This window comes from Gopherus evgoodei, chromosome 17 (genome assembly GCF_007399415.2).
Source record: "Gopherus evgoodei ecotype Sinaloan lineage chromosome 17, rGopEvg1_v1.p, whole genome shotgun sequence".
Lineage (NCBI taxonomy): Eukaryota > Metazoa > Chordata > Testudines > Testudinidae > Gopherus > Gopherus evgoodei.
In genome coordinates, this window is record NC_044338.1 from 17019017 (window position 1) to 17039962 (window position 20946).

General features: G+C 45.6%; 1 protein-coding gene across 3 annotated transcripts in view; it reads left to right on the forward strand.

Moving 5' to 3' along the window:
- The first annotated feature begins 5478 nt into the window (after window positions 1–5478).
- Window positions 5479–20946, forward strand: part of ANKFY1 (ankyrin repeat and FYVE domain containing 1) — a 62555-nt gene continuing 47087 nt past the window's right edge. For 2 of the 3 annotated variants that reach the window (XM_030536346.1, XM_030536348.1), the window contains exons 1-2: window positions 5479–5541; window positions 17927–18119. In XM_030536346.1, the coding sequence (XP_030392206.1) occupies window positions 5532–5541; window positions 17927–18119 (203 nt within the window). In that variant the 5' untranslated portion in view covers window positions 5479–5531. Of the gene's footprint in view, window positions 5542–8898; window positions 9080–17926; window positions 18120–20946 lie in introns of those variants that run through there. The other variant, XM_030536347.1, reaches the window with a different exon arrangement.

Consider the following 20946-nt stretch of genomic DNA (forward strand, 5'->3'; position numbering starts at 1 on the left):
GCAGCTATTCACCATTTTGGGGGCTTTGTGGCTCATGTGTGCTTGCCTGGGGTCAGCAAGTTAGTGACAGGTGTGTGAGTACTGGCTGTGTTTTAAAGCACTGAATCAGTGTTGCCTGTGTTGCAAACAGTAGTGCTTCTGTAAAATGTTGCATTTAAACTTCACAGAGATGACCTTGCGAGCCCAGCCTCTCTCTTTGTTACTGGCAGCAGACCGGCTGCGCAGAATTAGAAAGCACACAAGAAGGACTAAGGAGGACTTTCTCCGTGATGTTATGATGCACTCCGCTGCCGAGAAACAGGAATTGAAGGAGTGGCGGTACAGCGAGAAGAGGGACTGAAAGGAGAATGCGGCACACCAGAAAGAAGTCATGGAGCGGCTCTTAAACATCATGAAGCGCCAAGCAGACACGCTCCAGGCGATACTAGCTCTTCAAACCGAGCAGCTCCGTGCCCGGCCTCCCCTGCAGTCACTGTTGAAAAACTCTTTTCCATGTACCTCCCCACCCCCACTGTTATCAACCTCATGGCTCCACTCTCTACCCCCAGCATTCAACTCCTCCTTCCTCACAGCAGTGTAGACTCCCACTACCCACAGCACTCAACACCCATCCCTCTGCAGTTTGGCCCTGCTGAAGTACAGCACCTGCTGCATTGTACTCCAAAGGAGAAGGTTGGGTATAATCCCTGGAAATACACAAATCTGTAGCCGTCCCAGGACCCCTCCTGCTCTCGAGACCTTGCTATCCCCCATTCCCATCCCTGCTGATGAATTTTTTCATTTGACTCTCTCCTCCAGTTGTCTTTTAATAAAAGAATTGTGTTGGCTTGAAAGCAAACTTTATTCTATTAAATGAAAGCAAAAAAAGAGCACTGCAAGCAACATACAATTATGTTAAGCCCCCTTCTTACATCATGTGCACCAAGCACTGCAATCCCGAGCATAGCAACAAATATTAGTGGCTTTCAGCTTCAATTGTTGCCTGAAGGCATGCCTGATCCTTATGGCCCCATGCTGTGCCCCTCTAATAGCCCTGGTCTCTGGCTGTTCAAACTCAGCCTCCGGGTGCTAAGCCTCTGTGCTCCATTCCTGAGTCAAGCTTTCACCCTTCCCTTCACAAATATTAAGGAGCGTTCAGCACGTGGCTATAAGCATAGGAATATTGTCATCGGCCATGTCCAGCTTCCCATACAGGTATCGCCAGCGGGCTTTTAAACAGCCAAATTCATACTCCACAGTCATTCTGCACTTGCTCAGCCTCTTGTTGAACCGCTCCTTGCTGCTGTCAAGTTGCCCCATGTATGGCTTTGTAAGCCACGGCATTAAGGGGTAGGTGGGGTCTCCCAGGATCACAATGGGCATTTCGACTTCCCTTATGGTGATCTTCTGGTCCGGGAAGAAAATCCCTGCTTGCAGCTTCTTGAACAGGCCAGTGTTCCGAAAGATGTGTGCATCATGCACTTTTCTGGACCAGCCTCCGTTAATGTCTGTGAAACAGCCACGGTGATCCGCAACTGCCTGGAAAACCATTGAGAAATACCACTTGCAATTAATGTACTCGGTGGCTAGGTGGTCTGGTGCCAGAATTGGAATATGCATGCCATCTATTTGCCCCTCCGCAGCTAGGGAAGACCATTTTTGCAAAGCCATCCACAATGTCACGCACATTGCCCAGAGTCACAGTCTTTCAGATCAGAATGCGATTAATGGCCCTGCACACTTCCATCAACACAACTCTAACGGTTGACTCTGAACTGGTTAGTGACCGATCGGTAGCAGTCTGGAGCAGCCAGCTTCCACAGTGCAATCACCACATGCTTCTCCAGGAATACGGCAGCTGTCATTCTTGTGTCCTTGCGCCGCAGAGCTGGGGCGAGCTCATCACACAGTCCCATGAATGTGGCTTTCCTCAAGCAAAAGTTCTGCAGCCACTGCTCATCATGCCAGATGTGCATTACTATGTGATCCCACCAGTCAGTGCTTGTTTCCCGAGCCCCAAAGCGGTGTTCCACTGTGGTCAGCACCTCCATGAATGCCATAAGCAATCTCACATCGTAGCTACCACGCGTGGCAAGATCAATGTTGCACTCCTCTTACCTTTGTAGTTTACGAAATAACTCTACTGTCACTTGTGACATGTTGGTCAGCGCGAGCAGCATACTGGTCAGCAGTTCGGGATCCAATCCTGCATCCTGAAAGAGGCAGGGTGCGCAGTACACAAACTGTTGAAAGATAGTGCCAAATGTGGATGGAAGCACAGGGTTTGCTGGGATGCGAAGCAATGCATCACGGGGCATTGGGACAAGTCCAAGGATGCCCCACAATGCCCTCCACCTTGCCACAAGTCTTAGCGGCAAAAGAGAAAGAGGTGCTCTGTGGGATAGCTGCCCAGAGTGCATGCCTTCGAATAGTGCTGCAAGTGCCACAAGTGTGAACATGTTATTGGGCAGGCAGCTGTCAGTGTAAACACACAACAGTGGTTTTCTTTCTGCGCTCTCTGAGCGGTGCTGTAACTGTCGGTGCTATAACATTGCCAGTGTAGACATGCCCTTAGTTTACAGCCTCAAGCCTCTTTAAGCAACAGACCGAAAAGCTCCCTCTCTTCCTTTTTCCAGAGTCACAGTGAATGTGCTGATCACAGCTTTCTTGCATTTTGTCTCTGCCTCTCTCTGTTCTGCTTTCCTTCTTTCAGACACATGTGGACACACACAAAACACAAACAATACTCAGCAGAAGCCTTCCTGGATGGGCTCACAATCCCCTTTGTCTTGGGTGGGGGATTCTGATTAACTTATCCTGACAGTAATGTTAATTAAAGGGTGCGTTCACACCCAATGTCAATGAGGTTTAAACAAACCCCTAACAAGGTTTCACCCAGTTTATAACAATAACAAAAGTGCTCTAGTATAAAATCTGATTAAAAATCATACATCTGTTCCAACTGACACCTAAATTAGCTATAATGGAAATAGGTTAGAGAAACAGGTTATTTTCCTCTTTTTGTTGTTGTTTGTTTACTATGTATTTTGACAGTACTTTGCAGACTCCCAGGATTACCTATGTGGGGCATACTGCTGGGGCTGTTTTTTTCTCTTTAGTTCACTAGATTTCAAGTTGACAGCATTTCTGTAAAATTCCACAAACTTGGCCATCACTGCATCTCCCCAGCACATACCTCTCAACCTGCAAAACTTTAAAAATGGGATGCAATGTTTGACAAGGACCTAAAATTAGCAGCACAAAACTGTAAAAGCTGGCTAACCCCCCTTAATAGATTACAAGCGGCCAGTAGGTGGAGGGGGGGGGAGTAAGTACTGTTCATAAACACAGTAGCTTGCATTTTTGCACTATCTCTTTTCTTCTGCCTCAAGGCAAGAAGATCCTGCTCCAAACCAGTTAGTTCTACTTAGATAAGGGGAACATAAAATTTTACACTTACCAATCAAGTATTAACACGCAAGGGTCTTTGTCTAAATGTGTATAAAAGGTTTGTAACATTTGTGTAAAACAAAGTCTTTTGTACTACGCTACAGGCTCTCCTTTTTCTGCAAAATAAAGCATTTTTCCTTATCCTTGTCAGGCTGTTAATTGGCTCTCAGCTAGACAAACCCAATATTTCGGTAACAAAAGTACTAACGTAAAAAACGTTAAGTGCTATGTGATTTGTTCCATTAGTGTAAATAAATCTATAATGTCACTGTCATGATTCTTTATTTCTAATATGCATCTCAGCAATAAAAGTGAGGGAACACCACATGTGTGGGGAACCAAGGTAATTCTGGGATTAAAAATGATGTCCCTCAAAACAAGGGACATTTGAGAGGCATGCTCCAACATGTAAGCTCCAGAATCAAGGATCTCTCATGGAGAGTGACCTGCTGAAAGCAGCCCCACCACACTGATAAACCCTAGAAGGAGATGCAGGACCGGTTTAGGCCGATTCGCCCAATTCCCAGGTATCGGGCCCCGCGCCTTAGGCGCCTTTTTAATTTTTTTTCTTTACTCACCTGGCGGTGGTCCACTCCAGAGTCTTCAGTGGCATTTCAGGGGCCGGGGGCTCAGCTCCAGGAGTCTTCGACAACATTTCGGTGGCCGGGTGTCTTCGGCGCCATGGAAGACCTGGATCGGACCCCCCGCCACCGAAGTGCCAGTGAAGCCCTGTACAGCCACCAGGTATTCAAATCAGACCCTGCAGTTAATAAAGCTGGCCCTAGGGAGATGGCGATTGAGCTGGGGATCCCTGGGGTGTGTGATAGGGTCTGGCCCTGGGGGGGTGATGGGGATAGTGCCCCAGGAGAGGGATAGGGATTGTGCCCGGGGGGATCCCTGTAGGGGTATGGGGAGTGTCCCCCCTTGGGGGTTATGGGGACTGTGCCCTGGGGGGATCCCTCTGGGGTGATGAGGATAGTGCCCCAGGAGGGGGATCCCTGTAGGGGTATGGGGAGTGTCCCCGCCTTGGGGATGATGAGCATAGTGCCCTGGGGGGATCCCTGTGGGGTGATGGGGATAGTGCCCCAGGAGGGGGATAGGGATTGTGCCCGGGGGCTCCCTGTAGGGAGGATGGGGCTAGTGCCCCGGGGGATCCGTGTAGAGGTACAGGGAGTGTCCCCCCTTGGGGGTTATGGGGACTGTGCCCTGGGGGGATCCCTGTGGGGTGATGAGGATAGTGCCCCAGGAGGGGGATCCCTGTAGGGGTATGGGGAGTGTCCCCCCTTGGGGGTGATGAGGATAGTGCCCCAGGAGGGGGATAGGGATTGTGCCCGGGGGGGCTCCCTGTAGAGAGGATGGGGCTAGTGCCCCGGGGGGATCTGTGTAGAGGTACAAGGAGTGTCCCCCCCTTGGGGGTTATGGGGATAGTGCCCCAGGAGGGGAATAGGGATTGTGCCCTGGGGGGATCCCTGTAGGGGGGATGGGGATAGTGCCCCAGGGAGGATCTCTGTAGGAGTATGGAGAATGTCCCCCCCTTGGGGGTTATGGGGATAGTGCCCCAGGAGGGGGATAGGGATTGTGCCCTGGGGGGATCCCTGTAGGGGGGATGGGGATAGTGCCCCAGGGAGGATCTCTGTAGGAGTATGGAGAATGTCCCCCCCTTGGGGGTTATGGGGATAGTGCCCCAGGAGGGGGATAGGGATTGTGCCCTGGGGGGATCCCTGTAGGGGGGATGGGGATAGTGCCCCAGGGAGGATCTCTGTAGGAGTATGGAGAATGTCCCCCCCTTGGGGGTTATGGGGATAGTGCCCCAGGAGGGGGATAGGGATTGTGCCCCGGGGGCTCCCTGTAGGGAGGATGGGGATGAGGAGTCTCTTCTGGGGGTTCCCATTCGTACCCTGGCGACGCTGCAGCGCCGGCCCAACCCGCCCGTATAAAGGGGCAGCCAGGGCCCTGCCCATCCTTAGCAGGCTCCAGGCGGGAGACGTGAGCTTCCCCCCCGCGCTGGGAGGGGCAAGCTTGAATCTCAGTCTCGCGAGAGTGCTCGGCCAAGGGGCCCTGCGTGGTGGCTCTCGCGAGAGGCGCAGGCGGCCGGACCCAACATGGCGGACGGTAAGAGCCGGCGGGGGGCGGAAGGCCTGGGTGAGGGGCTGGGCTGGGGCTGCCGCCGCTTGCCCTGCTCGGTCCCGGCCGTTACGTGGGAGAGGAGGCCGCTTCTCCTCCGTGGTGGGCTCCCACCAGCCTGTGGGGCCCCGGGGACGGCCCCGTTCCTCGTTAGCCCGGAGGGGCGAAGTCTCTCCTCAGCGCGGAGGGGGGTCGCTTTCCCGGCCGTGTCGGCGGTGTGTGTGTCCCCCTCCCGTTTCCCTGGTGGAGGGGGTCTCTCGGCAGCCGAGAGAGAGAGCTGGGCTCCTTCCCCTGCTCCGCCCCTAAAGTGTAGGGGGCGGGGCGGTTACAGGTTTGGCTGGTGCCTTGCCAGCCCCTGCTCTGCATCCCAGCTCCTCGTTCCTGGGCGGCAGCTCGGGCTGAGCTGCTCTTCCCCTGAACCTGGTAGCGAGGCAGAGACTGACCCCTCCTGTGCCTTGGGGAGTCAAGCTCTTTCCAAAGGAGGCGGTGGGGGGGTTGGAGGGAAGGGATTAGAAACCTCTCTGCTGTGTGTGTCTGCCTCACTGTTACATTGAGCTGTTATGGGCGGTTGGTTTCTTTCTCTGTCTTATTTCCATTTGCTGCGCGTGTCAGGCAACTGTGGCACGCCTCTCTCCCCAGTCAGTTCTCTGAAACTTGGATGGTAACTAGCATTGCATGCCTGGTTTCTTTCCCTTCTCCAAGGAAGGAGAGAATATAGCAGGGGGTCAGCGACCTACGGCATGCGTGCCAAAGGTGGCACACAGGCTGATTTTTTTTTTTGATAGTACTCGGGGTGGGCTGACCCCCTCAGCCCACTGCCGCTCTGGGGTCCCAGCTGCTGGCCCCTTGCTAGCCGGGGTCTGCACCGCAGCCCCACTCACCTTGCTTCCAGTTGGAGATGCAGCGCAGGCCCCCTGCCAGACAGGGTCCAGGCTTTCGGCCCTACCAGCCACCAGCTCCATTCACTTCAGCTGCTGATCTGGGGTTCCAGCTGTTGACATCCTGCCAGCTGTTTATTAACTGATCACTCAGAAGCCTATGTGCAGCTTAAAGTATCCAAATACTTGCCAGACTTTGGAAAAGTCAGCAAGGAAAAGCAAGGGCAAGGATCACACTAAACTAATAAGATCTGCATTTTAATTTAAATAAAGCTTCTGAAACATTTTGGAAACCTTGTTTACTTTACATATAACAGTAGATTGGTTATATGTTATAGACTTAGAGATGATCTAAAAACATTAAAATGTATTACTGGCATGTGAAGCCTTAAATTAGAGTGTATACATGAACACTTGACACACCATTGCTGAAAGGTTGCCAACTCCTGGAATATAGGATAGTGTCAGTTCCCTGGTTTTCTTTTCCTCTGTCTCTGGAGGAATGGTGGTGATACTGGGATTAGCATTCATCTCTCCTTTACTGAGTCAGGGTGTGTGATGTCAATATTGATTCTGGTTGGGAAGCCTTCCACAGATGTAAGATTCAAATAATTTAAAGTGGTGGCTGTTGGCATCGTACAGGTGAGATGTTTCTGTGAAAGGCACCCAATTTCAAACTAATGGATTAATCATTTACACCAAAAAATATACAAAGAACAAGAGTACTTGTGCCACCTTGGAGACTAAAATTTATTTCAGCATAAGCTTTCATGGGTTTGGTAGTCTCTAAGGTGCCACAAGTACTCCTGTTCTTTCTGCAGATAGAGACTAACACGGCTGTTACTCTGAAACCTGTCAAAGTGTATGTACAGTTACAACAAATTCAGTAAGATTTATTGGTGCTCTCACTTATCAGGCCTTCTGTTGAAAGAGACACTTGATATGATCTCTTAGGGCCACAACACTCCACAGTTATTCTGTTTTTATTGGAAGAAAATCTAATCTCATAAGAGGCAGTAGAGTAGCCTCAAATTTAGCTCTTGTTAGTTTTGCAGTTTCTAACAACACATGAATGTTCATTTTTTGCAAGCCTAGTTAAAAATAAAATCTCATTATTTTAGTATTTAAAGCTAACCTGATAGTTTTGGAATTTTATCTTGAATAAAATCCAGTTTGAGAGCACCATTAAATAGTGTATCCTAAAACTTTTTATTCAAAAAATAAATAAAAATATTTTGAAAGGGTTTTATTAATCTTATGCTGGTATTTAGAGTTTTGGCTGATGTTTTCATTTGGTATTCCTACACACAGGGAACTGATTGAGTACAAAGGGCTGTTAAATGTAAAGAGGGAATAAAGATTCTTTTGGTTAGTTTTTCAGGTTTTGATAAACTGAGGTTTGTGCTTTAGAAAAGTAAGCACAGTTTTCAGACAAATATGGGTGTTCTCAAGTTGTCTGTGTTCCAGTTAGTCCTGGGGAATGTCTCTGAGCAGCTAAGACTTCCCATTTAGGGCTTGTCTACATCACAAAGTTGCAGCGCTGGTGAGGGGGTTACAGCGCTGCAACTTAGGAGGTGTACACATCTGCAGGGCATCATCAGCGCTGCAACTCCCTGTTTGCAGCGCTGGCCGTACTCCCGTTTTGTCTCGGGTGTAGAGGATCCAGCGCTGGTGATCCAGCGCTGGTAATCAAGTGTAGACACTTACCAGCGCTTTTCTTGACCTCCGTGGAATAAGCAGGTATCCCAGCATACCTGAGGAAGCCTCTGGTAATCAAGCAGGTCTCCTTCCCTGCGGTTTGCTCTCGCGTTCCCCGAACCCCCGTGCAAGCAGGTCTCCTTCCCTGCGGTTTGCAGGGGGGTTCGGGGAACGCGAGAGCAAACCGCGGCGAAGCTGGTCTCCTTCCCCGGTTTGCTCTCGCATTCCCCGAACCCCCGTGCAAGCAGGTCTCCTTCCCTGCGGTTTGCAGGGGGGTTCGGGGAACGCGAGAGCAAACTGCGGCGAAGCTGGTCTCCTTCCCCGGTTTGCTCTCGCGTTCCCCGAACCCCCCTTGAAGCCACCCAACAGCGCTGCAGTGTGGCCACATCTAACACCACTTGCAGCGCTGGTTGCTGTAAGTGTGGCCACTCTGCAGCGCTGGCCCTATACAGCTGTACTAATACAGCTGTAACAACCAGTGCTGCAAAATTGTAGATGTAGACATACCCTCAGTGTTTAAATTAAGTGGTAGGCAAGTGTGTGGTGTTTTTTGTTTTGTTTTGTTTTTTTGAAGCAATTGTTATTACACCAACTCAGCTTAATTGATTTGAGTGTGTCCAGCCTACCAACCCTCAGTCTTTGTTAGGCTTGCCTTTCATGGAGTCAGGTGAAGGGGTTGTCAAAAATGCAGTTCCTTAGTTTGCCAGCTGAATGCTGCTATGATACCATGTCCCCATTAGGCTCTGAAATGCCCCTTCTGTTCTTCCAGGTTTTGGACCAGTGAGCCAGCTGTGTGTTGTTGGCTGAGACTGCACTCACTAGCGTCCGCTAGTAAGAGAGCCATGCTCCTCAAAGAATCCCCCTGAATGAATGAATGAATTCTCTTTAGCTTTGAGCCAAAAGCACAAAGCCAGTGATTGGCAACTAGATTGCAGTCAGTTTATAATAAGGTAAAGCAAGGGCCATGGTGCAGAAAATACTCAGCCATGCTCAGGAGTCATTTTCTTGGTCCTACTTGCTTCTTGCAAGAAATTACTGGTATGGCTGATAGCAACTAGGTCCTCTCCCCTCACTGTCTGAATCGCAGTTCAGCTCTGTTGCTCTAAGCCGTTCTTACTGTAGTGGTAACAGCTAATCATTCCTTAAACTTCAATTTTGACAGTATCAGAGGGGTAGCTATGTTAGTCTGGAGCTGCAAAAAGCAACTAAGTCTTGTGGCACCTTATACTAACAGATGTATTGGAGCATAAGCTTTCATGGGTGAATACCTACTTTGTCAGATGAATGACAGTGTAATTTGAAACTCTTGTACTGGAAATTTTCTTTTAATTTCTGGCTTCATGCTGTGTATCTGGCATACTTAAAGGACATGATGTGTCAGCCAGTGCTGAGTTGATCAAGTTTTTTTACACCATTTGTTTTTTTTTCAAAACCAAAGAGTAATAGAAATTTTCCTGACTTCACACATTCCAGGTGGAAGCTTTCTAACAAGTTTTCCCTGCCATGTCTACAACCTGAACATTGAACCATTCAGAATTTGAAAGTAAAGCTTGCTTAAATTTTCATTTTTCAAACAACAGACTCGGAGTAGTCTGAGAATCATAGTAACCTTTGTTACATCTCAACAGAAGGGCCAGAAATACACACAGTATCAACATTAGTATTAAAATGTTCATATAACCCTAGTTAATGTTTTTCTGTAGGAACTCAATGGTACTCTTCTTGCTTTCTTATTGTGACTTTGACTGTCCTGCTTCTGCAAAATGGGATGAACCATAAATTGTATACAAGTGTGTTCCACAGTTATCCTAGAAATCAGATGAAGGAGAATCTTTGTACTAATGTATAGCTGTAATGAAATTAATGTACAGTGTTGACACTGTACACCTTTGAATGCTACTATGTGCTTTCTGATAAATTACTAGTGAGATAACTATGTGCTGAAAATTGGCAGTCTCAACATGGACCACAGTAGTATTTTTGTTACAAACTTCTGTGAGGTCTATATTTTTTTTCTAGACTGCCATTATTACTAGTGGCTGGATATTCAGGGCTTCATGTTCATATTAAAAGCAGCTGTGTACAACTCAAGGTTAATACTGTATGCCTGCGAATGTGCAGTAACTGACATTTACTAACGTACAGGGTGCACACACCCATGCGTGCCAGATAAGACGTGAATGCCCAGCTTTTGCTGTGCAGATCTTCTGCTGAATTTGTAGCAAAGAATGGGAAATAGTGGCCTTTCAAGGCTTGACTAATTCTCTTGTCCCTGGTGAGTGAGGAGATATAAACTGTTTTTATGAGAATTTAAGGTTTCAGTTTTCAAACAAGCCCTCTTTTAGGGTGTGAAAATAACTAACTAAACCAAGGTTACAATGATTCTCAGGCCATGTCTACATCTAAAATTTTGCAGCGCTGGTTGTTACAGCTGTATTAGTACAGCTGTATAGGGCCAGCGCTGCAGAGTGGCCACACTTACAGCAACCAGCGCTGCAAGTGGTGTTAGATGTGGCCACACTGCAGCGCTGTTGGGCGGCTTCAAGGGGGGTTCCGGGACGAGAGAGCAAACCGGGAAAGGAAACCAGCTTCGCCGCGGTTTGCTCTCTCGGTCCCGGAGCCAGCCAGCAAACCGCAGGGAAGGAGACCTGCTTGCTCGGGGTTCCGGGACCGAGAGAGCAAACCGGGAACGCCGCGGTTTGCTCTCTCGGTCCCGGAGCCAGCCAGCAAACCGCAGGGAAGGAGACCTGCTTGCTCGGGGTTCCGGGACCGAGAGAGCAAACCGGGAACGCCGCGGTTTGCTCTCTCGGTCCCGGAGCCACCCAGCAAACCGCAGGGAAGGAGACCTGCTTGCTCGGGGTTCCGGGACCGAGAGAGCAAACCGCGGCGAAGCTGGTTTCCTTTCCCGGTTTGCTCTCTCGGTCCCGGAACCCCGAGCAAGCAGGTCTCCTTCCCTGCGGTTTGCTGGGTGGCTCTGGGACCGAGAGAGCAAACCGCGGCGTTCCCGGTTTGCTCTCTCGGTCCCGGAACCCCGAGCAAGCAGGTCTCCTTCCCTGCGGTTTGCTGGCTGGCTCCGGGACCGAGAGAGCAAACCGCGGCGTTCCCGGTTTGCTCTCTCGGTCCCGGAACCCCGAGCAAGCAGGTCTCCTTCCCTGCGGTTTGCTGGCTGGCTCCGGGACCGAGAGAGCAAACCGGGAAAGGAAACCAGCTTGATTACCAGAGGCTTCCTCCTTCCACGGAGGTCAAGAAAAGCGCTGGTAACTGTCTACATTGGATTACCAGCGCTGGATCACCAGCGCTGGATCCTCTACACCCGAGACAAAACGGGAGTACGGCCAGCGCTGCAAACAGGGAGTTGCAGCGCTGGTGGTGCCCTGCAGATGTGTACACCTTCAAAGTTGCAGCGCTGTAACTCCCTCACCAGCGCTGCAACTTTCTGATGTAGACAAGCTATCAGACTACTCCGAGTCTGATCTGCCAAACAGGGAGACTAGGAAGACTGGTCAGTTTCAGGTTTTATTCAGAATCTTGTGGACAGTAGTGACAGTATCAAGCCTACTAATTTCATGCTGCTACAGACTGGGGAATGCCCTGACCTGCATGAAAATACTAGTTAAATTATTCAATGGGGAGAAAGGGGGGATAGAACAAGTAGCAAATGTTGAGTTTTTCCCCTCTCCTGGTGATGGTCAGGGAAATCTTGGTATTTCTCTCGCCCATCCCTCCTACTCTCCTGTGTGTCTATGTATGAGAGATACAAAAAGATATTGGGAGGTGGAGTGCATTGACACTTGTGACCACCAACCAGATGTCAATATGAAAGATGAATGCCCTCCTGTATAGCTCAGGGACAACACTGTAGTAAATAGTACCTTTCTTGGCAAGGTACTAACATGTTGCCTTTGACCCTAGTAAAGGGCAATCTCCATCCTTAAGTCTTTAACTTGGGGTAGTAATCTGATAGACTTCTTTCAAAAGCTGCCAGTTATAACTGTTTTTGTTAAGACAGTCTCTTCTTCTTGTGTTGGATACGTATCCAAGCTCAATCTGTCTCTGAGGTTGATTTTAAGAGATTCAGGTAGGAGAGAATAAGGATGAAATTTTGATTATTGTATCTAGAAGTCCTCACCCATTGTAAACATACCACACTAGTTGGAGGTGGTTTGGTTTTAACATGAGGCTGTGTTTTTAGGTAATAGTAGCAACTTAATGCTTAAGCACTCCTCCTCAGAATTGTTCTGCAAACATCTGTTAGTCAGTTAGACGTGTTTGTCTAAGTGTTTCAATTTACAGGTGATGAAGTTTAGATAGATAGAATAAATTACTTTCCCAAGGCCAGAGAAATCTGTCAAACAGGATGTAAAAAGGTTCCTGGCTTCTGTGTCCGTCTTTGCCCTTTATAAAAGTTTGGACCATGCTTGAAAAATAAAAGGGCTGTTAACTATGTGTACTGTTTTTGAAACTTACCTCATGGTGCGAGGGGTTATAAATATAATATGTGCTATGAGGGGTCAAATATTTGGAAAACTCTTGTTTGTACTCTTGCCTTTTAATACTTCAGGTTTAATATTTTCTTGCTCCTAATGTGACTACTGTAGAAACTAATGTCAATTACTTTTTTTTCACTGACCTAAAATGACTGACATACATTGCTTCCTACCTAATTCTGCTGTCTTGTACTTTAGGTAATTAATAGGTCTCTTGTTGCCTGTGGATGTGTCAGTAGATTCCAAAGCTGGAAGGGATCCTTGTGATCATCTGGTCTGATCTCCTATATAACATAGGCCGTAGAAATTACCCAAAAGAATTCCTACTGCCGATCTTTTAGAAAAGCATTCAATCTTGTTTTTAAAATGGTCAATGATGGGGACTCCTCCATGACCATTAGTTCAGTACGTTATTCCAATGGCTATTACACTATACAAAATTTATGCATTTATTTTCCTGTCTGAATTTGTGAACCTTCAACTTCCAGCCATTGGATCATGTTATATCTTTCTCTGCTAGACTGAAGAGTATGTTGTTAAATATTTGTTCCCCATGTAGCTATTTATAGACTGTAATAAAGTCACCCCTTAACCTTCTCTTTATTAGGCTCCAGGAGCCCAATCCCTTTAGTTTATCACTGTAGGGCACATTTTCTAATCCTTGAATCATTCTCATGGCTCGCCTGTAAACCGAAGTCTTTATCTCTTATCAACCTCCTTCTTGAGTGTGAACACTGTATTCGAGCTGCGGCTGCCAGGCCAAATCCAGAGGGAATGTAACCTCTACTGCTGCTTGAGATTCCCTTGTTTTTCCGTCCAAGGATTCCATTAGCCCTTTTGGCTGCAGTGTCACACCAGCAGTTCATGTTCATCTGACTATCCGCCATGCCCCCAAGATCTTTTTCAGAGTCGCTGCTTTCCAGGATTAAAGTCACGTATCCCATAAGTATGGTCTACGTTCTTTATCCCTAGATGTATACACTTTATGTTTAGCTGTATTTAAAATGCATTTTGTTGGCTTGTGCCCAGATTACCAAGGGATTCAAATTGGTCTGGATAAGAGATCTGTCATCTTTGCTATTTACTGCTCCTCTCATTTTGTTATCTACTAATTTTATCAATGATTCTTTTTCTCAAGATCATTAATAAAATCTTTAAATAGTGTAGGGCAAGAACTGATTGCAGGACCCCACTAGAAACACCTGTTTGAGTCCCCATTTACAATTACATTTTGAGATCTATCCATTAGCCAGCTTTTAATCTATGAAATGTGTGCCAAGTTACTTTTATCTTTAGGTTTTTTAACCAGTATCATGGAGTACCAAGTCAAATGCCTTACAGAAGTCTGTATTACTGTAACACTATTACCTTATCAGCCAAATGTCTAATATTAAAAAAAAAATGAAGTTAGTAATCCTTTTTACCCTTTTTAAATTTTGTCACATCAGCTTTATCCCAGTGTTCCAAGACTTACTGAAAATCAACATTAACTGTCCATGCGCTCCCCCCAAAATACAGGACAGAGAAATACTATTGAACACTGCTGCCTTCTGTGAATTATTGATGATTCTACCATTTTCATCTAGTAACAGACGATACATCCATGTTTCTGGTAACACAGAAATTGCTTGCTTATGAATTATGTACAGAGATGGTCCAAAAAAGGCTGGAAGCTTGTTCTTAATGATACATCCTTGAGGATGTTAGTATAGGTTGCAGCCTTCTGAAAGACCTTAATACATTCCAGTTCAATCTACTTCAACAAAACAAAGGAAGATCCACTGACGATACCTAATGAAGTAAAATAGCTAACATATCTAAGTACAGCAACATAAGTAACTTCCTGCCTACTTTGTGAAATGGGCTTTCCTTGTTAAAGAATAAAACAATTTATGATCCTCTTCAAAGAAAGATACTGCTTGTTATGTAGCAAACACTTAAACTTTTACTGTACTTTGTAAAACCAGTGATAGTGAACACTATAAGGCTTTTAGTTAGTTACAAATCTTTCTCAGCTCTTCCTAGTTATAATTGCATAGCTAAACTTGGCAGTACCCCCAATGAGCCTGCGCTGTAGTTTACATTTTGTTACTCTTCATGGCAAAGCAGTGATGTAACCAACAGCCTTATTGGATGAAAGATTGTCCTGTTTAAATAACTCTTAAACCAGCATTAGTCACAGTCCCTGGGCAAAGACTGAATGTTGGCATGATCTCTAAATGATGCATTCCATCTGCAGTCAAACTAGATAGGGGGATGATTTGCCCGAAAGGCCCTGTCTTGCAGGAGTCAAGTGCTCAGCTGAGTTCCCTTCTGTCCAGGTGTAAATACTGCATAACAGAATTCAGTTCTGTTGATCACTGCTTGTAGTGATAACTCAAACATTGATTAAACAGTATTTCCAAAACTCACTTCCTCTTGATGCTAATTGTCCATTATCAGTACAAGGGGACCTTTGGTTGTAAGGGACAGAGTAAAAGTGAATTCCTGTTACCTTCTAGGTTGAAAACATTTGGCTCCTCTGGGTGTGACTCCCTCTTTTCTAAAGAATATTAAAGCTTGTAGAAGTACTGCTTAAATCCATTTATAACAGTTTCTTTGGCATTTATGCAATAGGAAATATACTGTGTATCCTCAAAAGATGGAGTGTTATGCATGTACCTTATTTGGAAAGTTGTCTTTATTGGTTTGGATTATAGTAGAATGATCGAGATACTTGATCCTTATGACTTCAAAAGTCCATACAGATTCTTAACAAAAATGAGAGCGGCCCAAACTGATCCTGAAAACTATTTCATATCATAATGTACAGATGTTATAGCCTTTAGCTGGTCAATGGCATGGAGACTTCAGATAAGATACAGTGGAGTGACCAAAAACTTTGTTTAGCCTAGGATGCTATGATTGATGCTGACCTTGACAAGACTGCCTTGATACCAGGTATCATCTTGTGTTGTGTGTACATACCCTAGCACAGTGGGTTCCTGGTCCATGATTACTGTAGCACGCAAGTGCCTTAACAAAAATACCAGATGTATGTTTGGTAGGAATCTTTGGTCCGCTAGATGGTTCTATATATTTATGCTTTAAAAGAATGTTGTGCATTTCTCTGTGGGTGATGGCTTAGTTGTGCATTGGCATTGCACAAAATCAGCCTTCAAAACTAAGCATACATCCTTGCTAAGGCAAATATAAGAGCTGTAAAGCTCTTGGACATGACTGATAGGGCAATGGAAATTCAAGCTTCCTTTTTTTTTTTTTTCTTGGAATAGCTCATGATGTACTTTCTAGAACAAAGCCATCCCTGTAAACATCCTCGCCTCGTCATGTTAAAATCAAATCCAAGTAGAGCAAACGGTCTTGTAGTATCCTTTATAGTGTCAGGGTAGCCCTTGAGTTCTTTCCATGCGTTCTATTAGGAGGCTTCTGCTTTCCGTGTAAGATATGTGCATATTAGAAGAGAAAATGGAATTTTGGAAACTTTTCCAAGAATACTGATACTAAGTTTTTCTAGTGCAGTGGGTCTCAAACTTTTTTTATTGGCGACCCCTTTTGCATTGCAAGCCCCTAAGTGCGACTCCCCCTCCCCCCAAACAAATTAAACACACTTATTAAAATAAATTTAACACCATTATAAATGCTGGAGGGAAGCAGGGTTTGGGGTGGAAGTTGACAGCTTGCAACCCCCCCTGTAATGACCTCCTGAAGGGTCCCAACCCCCAGTTTGAGAACCCCTGGTCTAGTGATTGGAGACAGTATCTCTCTGGAAACAGAACTCAAATTCATGCTTGCATGTGACTTTGGGCAAGTCACTTGTCATCTCTATTTATCCAACTGTCCAGAACCATTAAGTCTTGCATCTCTTCTAGGTTTAAGTCACTTGAGACTATTTCATGGAACTTGCACTATTGTCTCTATGAAACGCACAGTAGGGCTCTTTGGATTTCATTTTTTTTCAAGTCTGCCTTTAGATTACTTTCTCTCACTTACCATGTGAAAGTTTGAGTCTTTGGTTGACAAGGTGAAGGTAAGGTTGAAAAGATAAGAGCATCTACAAAGCAGGAAAGCAGAATATTGAAGTTATTTCAGTGGTGACCTCCCTTACCACCTCCAAGATACAAGCTAGTGTGTTTGAAGGAAACTTCCTAAAGTTGGCCCAGGTTCATGAACAAGTGACCCACCTGTCCTTTCATGCATAAAAAGGAATGCTATCTTTAGCACAAAGATCATGGGGACCATTCAAGCCATGGGACTCTTGTTAAAAGCTATTTAGAATAGTTGTACCCAAGTGTTAATATCTATCTACATAGTTGTCCATGCAAACTACTGAGTGAAATGCTTTTGGAGCCTCTTAAACTATAATTAGAGAAGACCTGGGTCATCTGATCTTCCCCTGCCAGTATGGGATGGATTGTGTCATTTATGTTTTATATATTTGGTATATGATGTCTTTGCTAGTGCTTTGTCCAGATATGGAAGATGCATTGTAGTCGTCTTTAATTCCAGAAACAACATACACTGTCTTAAAATCTCATTAAAACAAAAATGGCTTTAGCTAGAAACTTTCTGGATATAGGCTTTTTCACAATCTAACAATATTTTGCACTGGCTGAGATGGGACTTCTATTAAGGTTAATATAATAGCTGCCAGGCATGGATCAAAATTTTGGCTCTCTGTTTCTAGGCCATTAGGTGATGGTAACACTAGAGAAGTTTTTAAGTGAAATATATGCATCCTTTAGTGACTTATGTTTTTGTCCAATACTCTCTGAACACGATTGATGTGGGATCCTGAAGAGAATGGGACTATTGAGCCTTTGTTAGTCTGATCCTGGTGACTGCAGTAAAACATCTAGATCTTTGGCTTCTGCAGGGGAGACAAGGGGAAGGTTTGAACCACCAATCCCCAGTATGGGAGAAGTGATCAGACTGAGTTTGTACTAATCCCAGTGCTCCACAAAGCATCGAATTTTTGGAAATTCCAAATATCTGCTTTTGCTTTGTCTGTAGAAGATGTGGATTTTTTTTTTTTGAAGCTTGTTGATCTCTGAGCATTTGTCTAATTAGTGTTTAAATTATTTAACTATCAGTTTGGAAAGTGTTCCCATTAAACTGTTATAACACTTTAGGTGTTTAAGGGACAGGGTGTGACTGGTCAAATAGATAATGCTAGTGACCAAATTAAGGGGAACAGATTTGCTGAAATATAAATGGTAAAATTTGGGGGAGGAGATATCCACAGAATTGCCAGGAAGTGTATCAAGGCTTGTTCAGCCTTTCAACTGAATTGCATATTTGTCTGTTTCACAGAAGAGGTGGCCAAGTTGGAGAAGCATTTAATGCTTCTCCGCCAGGAGTATGTAAAGCTGCAGAAGAAGCTAGCTGATACAGAGAGGAGATGTACTCTGTTGGCTGCCCAGTCAAACAAAGAGAATGCCAGTGATTCTTTCATCAGTCGACTTCTCACCATTGTAGCTGAGCTTTATCAGCAGGAGCAGTATAGGTAAGAAATGCATCTTTGGAATAGAAACAATATTGATGAAACTATAAATCTCTTCCTCACTAGCTATTTCAGATTCTGAGCTCTAAAGGGGAGGGACTGTCCTTCATTGTGTATTTGATTAAAATCAAGTATAGTATCAGCCTGTCAAATGTAATGAACCAGTTCTCTTCAAACATGGTATGCTTAAGTGTAACTTAACAGGCAGCTTACTGTGTGAAGTCTGATGCTGGTGTCTTATTTTATTCAGATAACACCTGCTTATTTTTACAGAATACTGTTCTTAAAACCAACCATCTCTTTAGGCTTGTCTACATGGCTTAGCTATACAAGAGGAGTGTGATTTGTAAAGGGCCCTAACGTGGTGCACTCCAACTACTCCCCCCACGCACCCTGCTGGTGTCCTCTGGCCCTCTCTAAAAGTTACCTAATCTTACTGTTAATGTGAACCTTTTTAGATGGGGCCAGCTGGATTTACATGGGGCAATTAGTGCTTTACAAATCACATCCCTCTAGTGCGCTTTGCTGGCCCTTTGTAGACAGTCCTTTATCTGAGAGATGGATGATCCTGAAAGAACATTCCTTGTTCACTGTTTGTAATGGCAACATACTGTAGAGCTGGACTTTTGTACTATTTCTGAAGTTATTGGAATTGAAACAGAGCTTGGAGGATAAAATCTATGCCTTGTTCCATCTTTCAGGCTTTTTTCTTGGAACACCTCTTCTGGCTCTTGCTCATTTTTGCATTTGTCATAGTTGATGTGGAAATTGACTTCCAGGGAATGTTTATTCCCTGGATAAAACAAAGCAATGCCAACATTTTGCTGCTACTTAATTATGATGATGCAGTGATTATACAGATTTTAAAGTTGAAGGACACGTGCAAAAGCTCAAGTCCTGAGTAGGAGTTGTCCCTGCCTGCAGGTATATGGGATCTTGGGAAGCAATTACCACACAGCTGGGGTTCCAATTAATTTCTTTATTAAAGGAAAAAAAGGAAGTGGTGGGAATTTAATAATGAAATACGATGGGGTGGGGTGTATAGGGTGTTTACAATGGACAACGATGGGGGGGTTCTTATTGAACAGTGTAGGGAGTTCTAATAATGGGCTACAGCAAGTGGGGTTCAGCACAATGGGATACAGTACAGTCTAAGCAACTCTAGATACAGTGTGGAAATGCAAAGCGTACCCAAAAGAAATGCAAAATAAAATGATAGCTTCTATATGAGTTAATAGCTAGATACACAATGTAACACAGTGGCATCAATGTAAATACAAAGTATATCAGAAAAGTGGAGGCAACCAATGGGGTGTTATAATTACAAGTAAAATGTGAGTTACAGTACAATATCAATATAAAGGCTGGGTCAAGAAACAGGAGGGGGGGAGTGAGTGATTAGTGGTATGCAGAGGAGCGGCTGGAAGCAGCGAGAGACTCTGAAGCCCTGCAGGGCAAGGACAACGGAGCAGTGTGGTGGTGATCTTCGGTAGGGGAGGGGCAGCGGAGAATTGTAAAGAAGGGCTAGAGAGAGGTTTAAGCAACAAGCAGACACCAAAAACAAAAGTGAAAAAAACAGCAAAGGGTTTGGGAAGTTTCACAGGGGGAGAAGCAGCAGGGGGTTTGGGAAGTTCGGCGAGAATGCAGATGCGGGGGAAAAAGCAGCCAAGGGTTAGGGAAGTTATACAGGGAGACACGGAAGAGCACACAGAGGGGGAGATTGGAGCTGGGGAAAAACAGACACGGGAAAGTTCAGGGAGAGATCGGGACAGCAGGAAGGCGAATTTAAGCAGCAAAAAACCTTATCTATCTTAACCAACGACTAGGCAAAACAACAAATATCACAATTCAAAGCAAAGCTATAACAAGCAACTATATGGAGCAACAAAACAGTAAACTATAACAAGGCAGTTGAAACTTACAAGCTCTACAATCTTAACAAACTATGACTTTTTAAACTAAAAAAACCAAGACCTATGGTGCACCTTATGCTATGGGGAGGTTACAGAGGGCAGAGTGGTATGTGTCCAGGACCCAGCTCCCAAGGAAGCCAAGGGATGGTGGCTATAGCGGTGGATACAGCTGAAAGCAGAGAGCCCCAAGGCAAAGCCCACAGGAGCAGAGCTTAGCAGCGGCACAAACTTATTTTTAGCGGCAAAGAACCCTGGAGTTTAAGAGAGGTTTTAAGACAGACCAAGGTTTAGCTTGAGTCTGTGTGCTGGGGAAACAGAGCCAGCAGCTAAAATAATAAAATAAGAGTATAGAAAGTTTTACAGAGGGATTCTTACCAGTCCCCAAGGCAGAAGCAGCAGCAACATCAGAAGAGGCAAGGAGGGCTCGGTACAGTCTCAATAATCAGGAGATCTCTCAGGTAGCAATTCGTTCTTCGTGGGGGGGGCCATTCAAAAAACGGGGTATGCTCAAAAATAAAACAAGAGCGGAGAAAGGACCCCCCCGAACCCCTGGCTGATCAGACCAGGCAGCAATGCAGGAACCTTTCTGAGGTGTGTTTCAAAAATGTCTGGTTTTAAAGGCAAACTTGGGCAGTTTCCTGTCAGTAATCCTGATAGGCTCCCTCTGTCACAGGGGAGGGGGCACAGGGAAAACACTGAAGGTAAGCCCAGAGACATGCCTGGACATAGTCCTGTGCAATAGGTGACTCAAGAGCACATGAGGCCTATGACTCATGCCCAGGATCTTAAAAACGCATTAGGTCTTGCAGCTCTGGACATTGCCTACCCTACACCAAGCCCAGGCTCAATGAGGTGATAACAGGACTAACCCTTTGAACAGGGCAGTGGTCCCACTTAGCATGCAGCGCAAGTGGCCA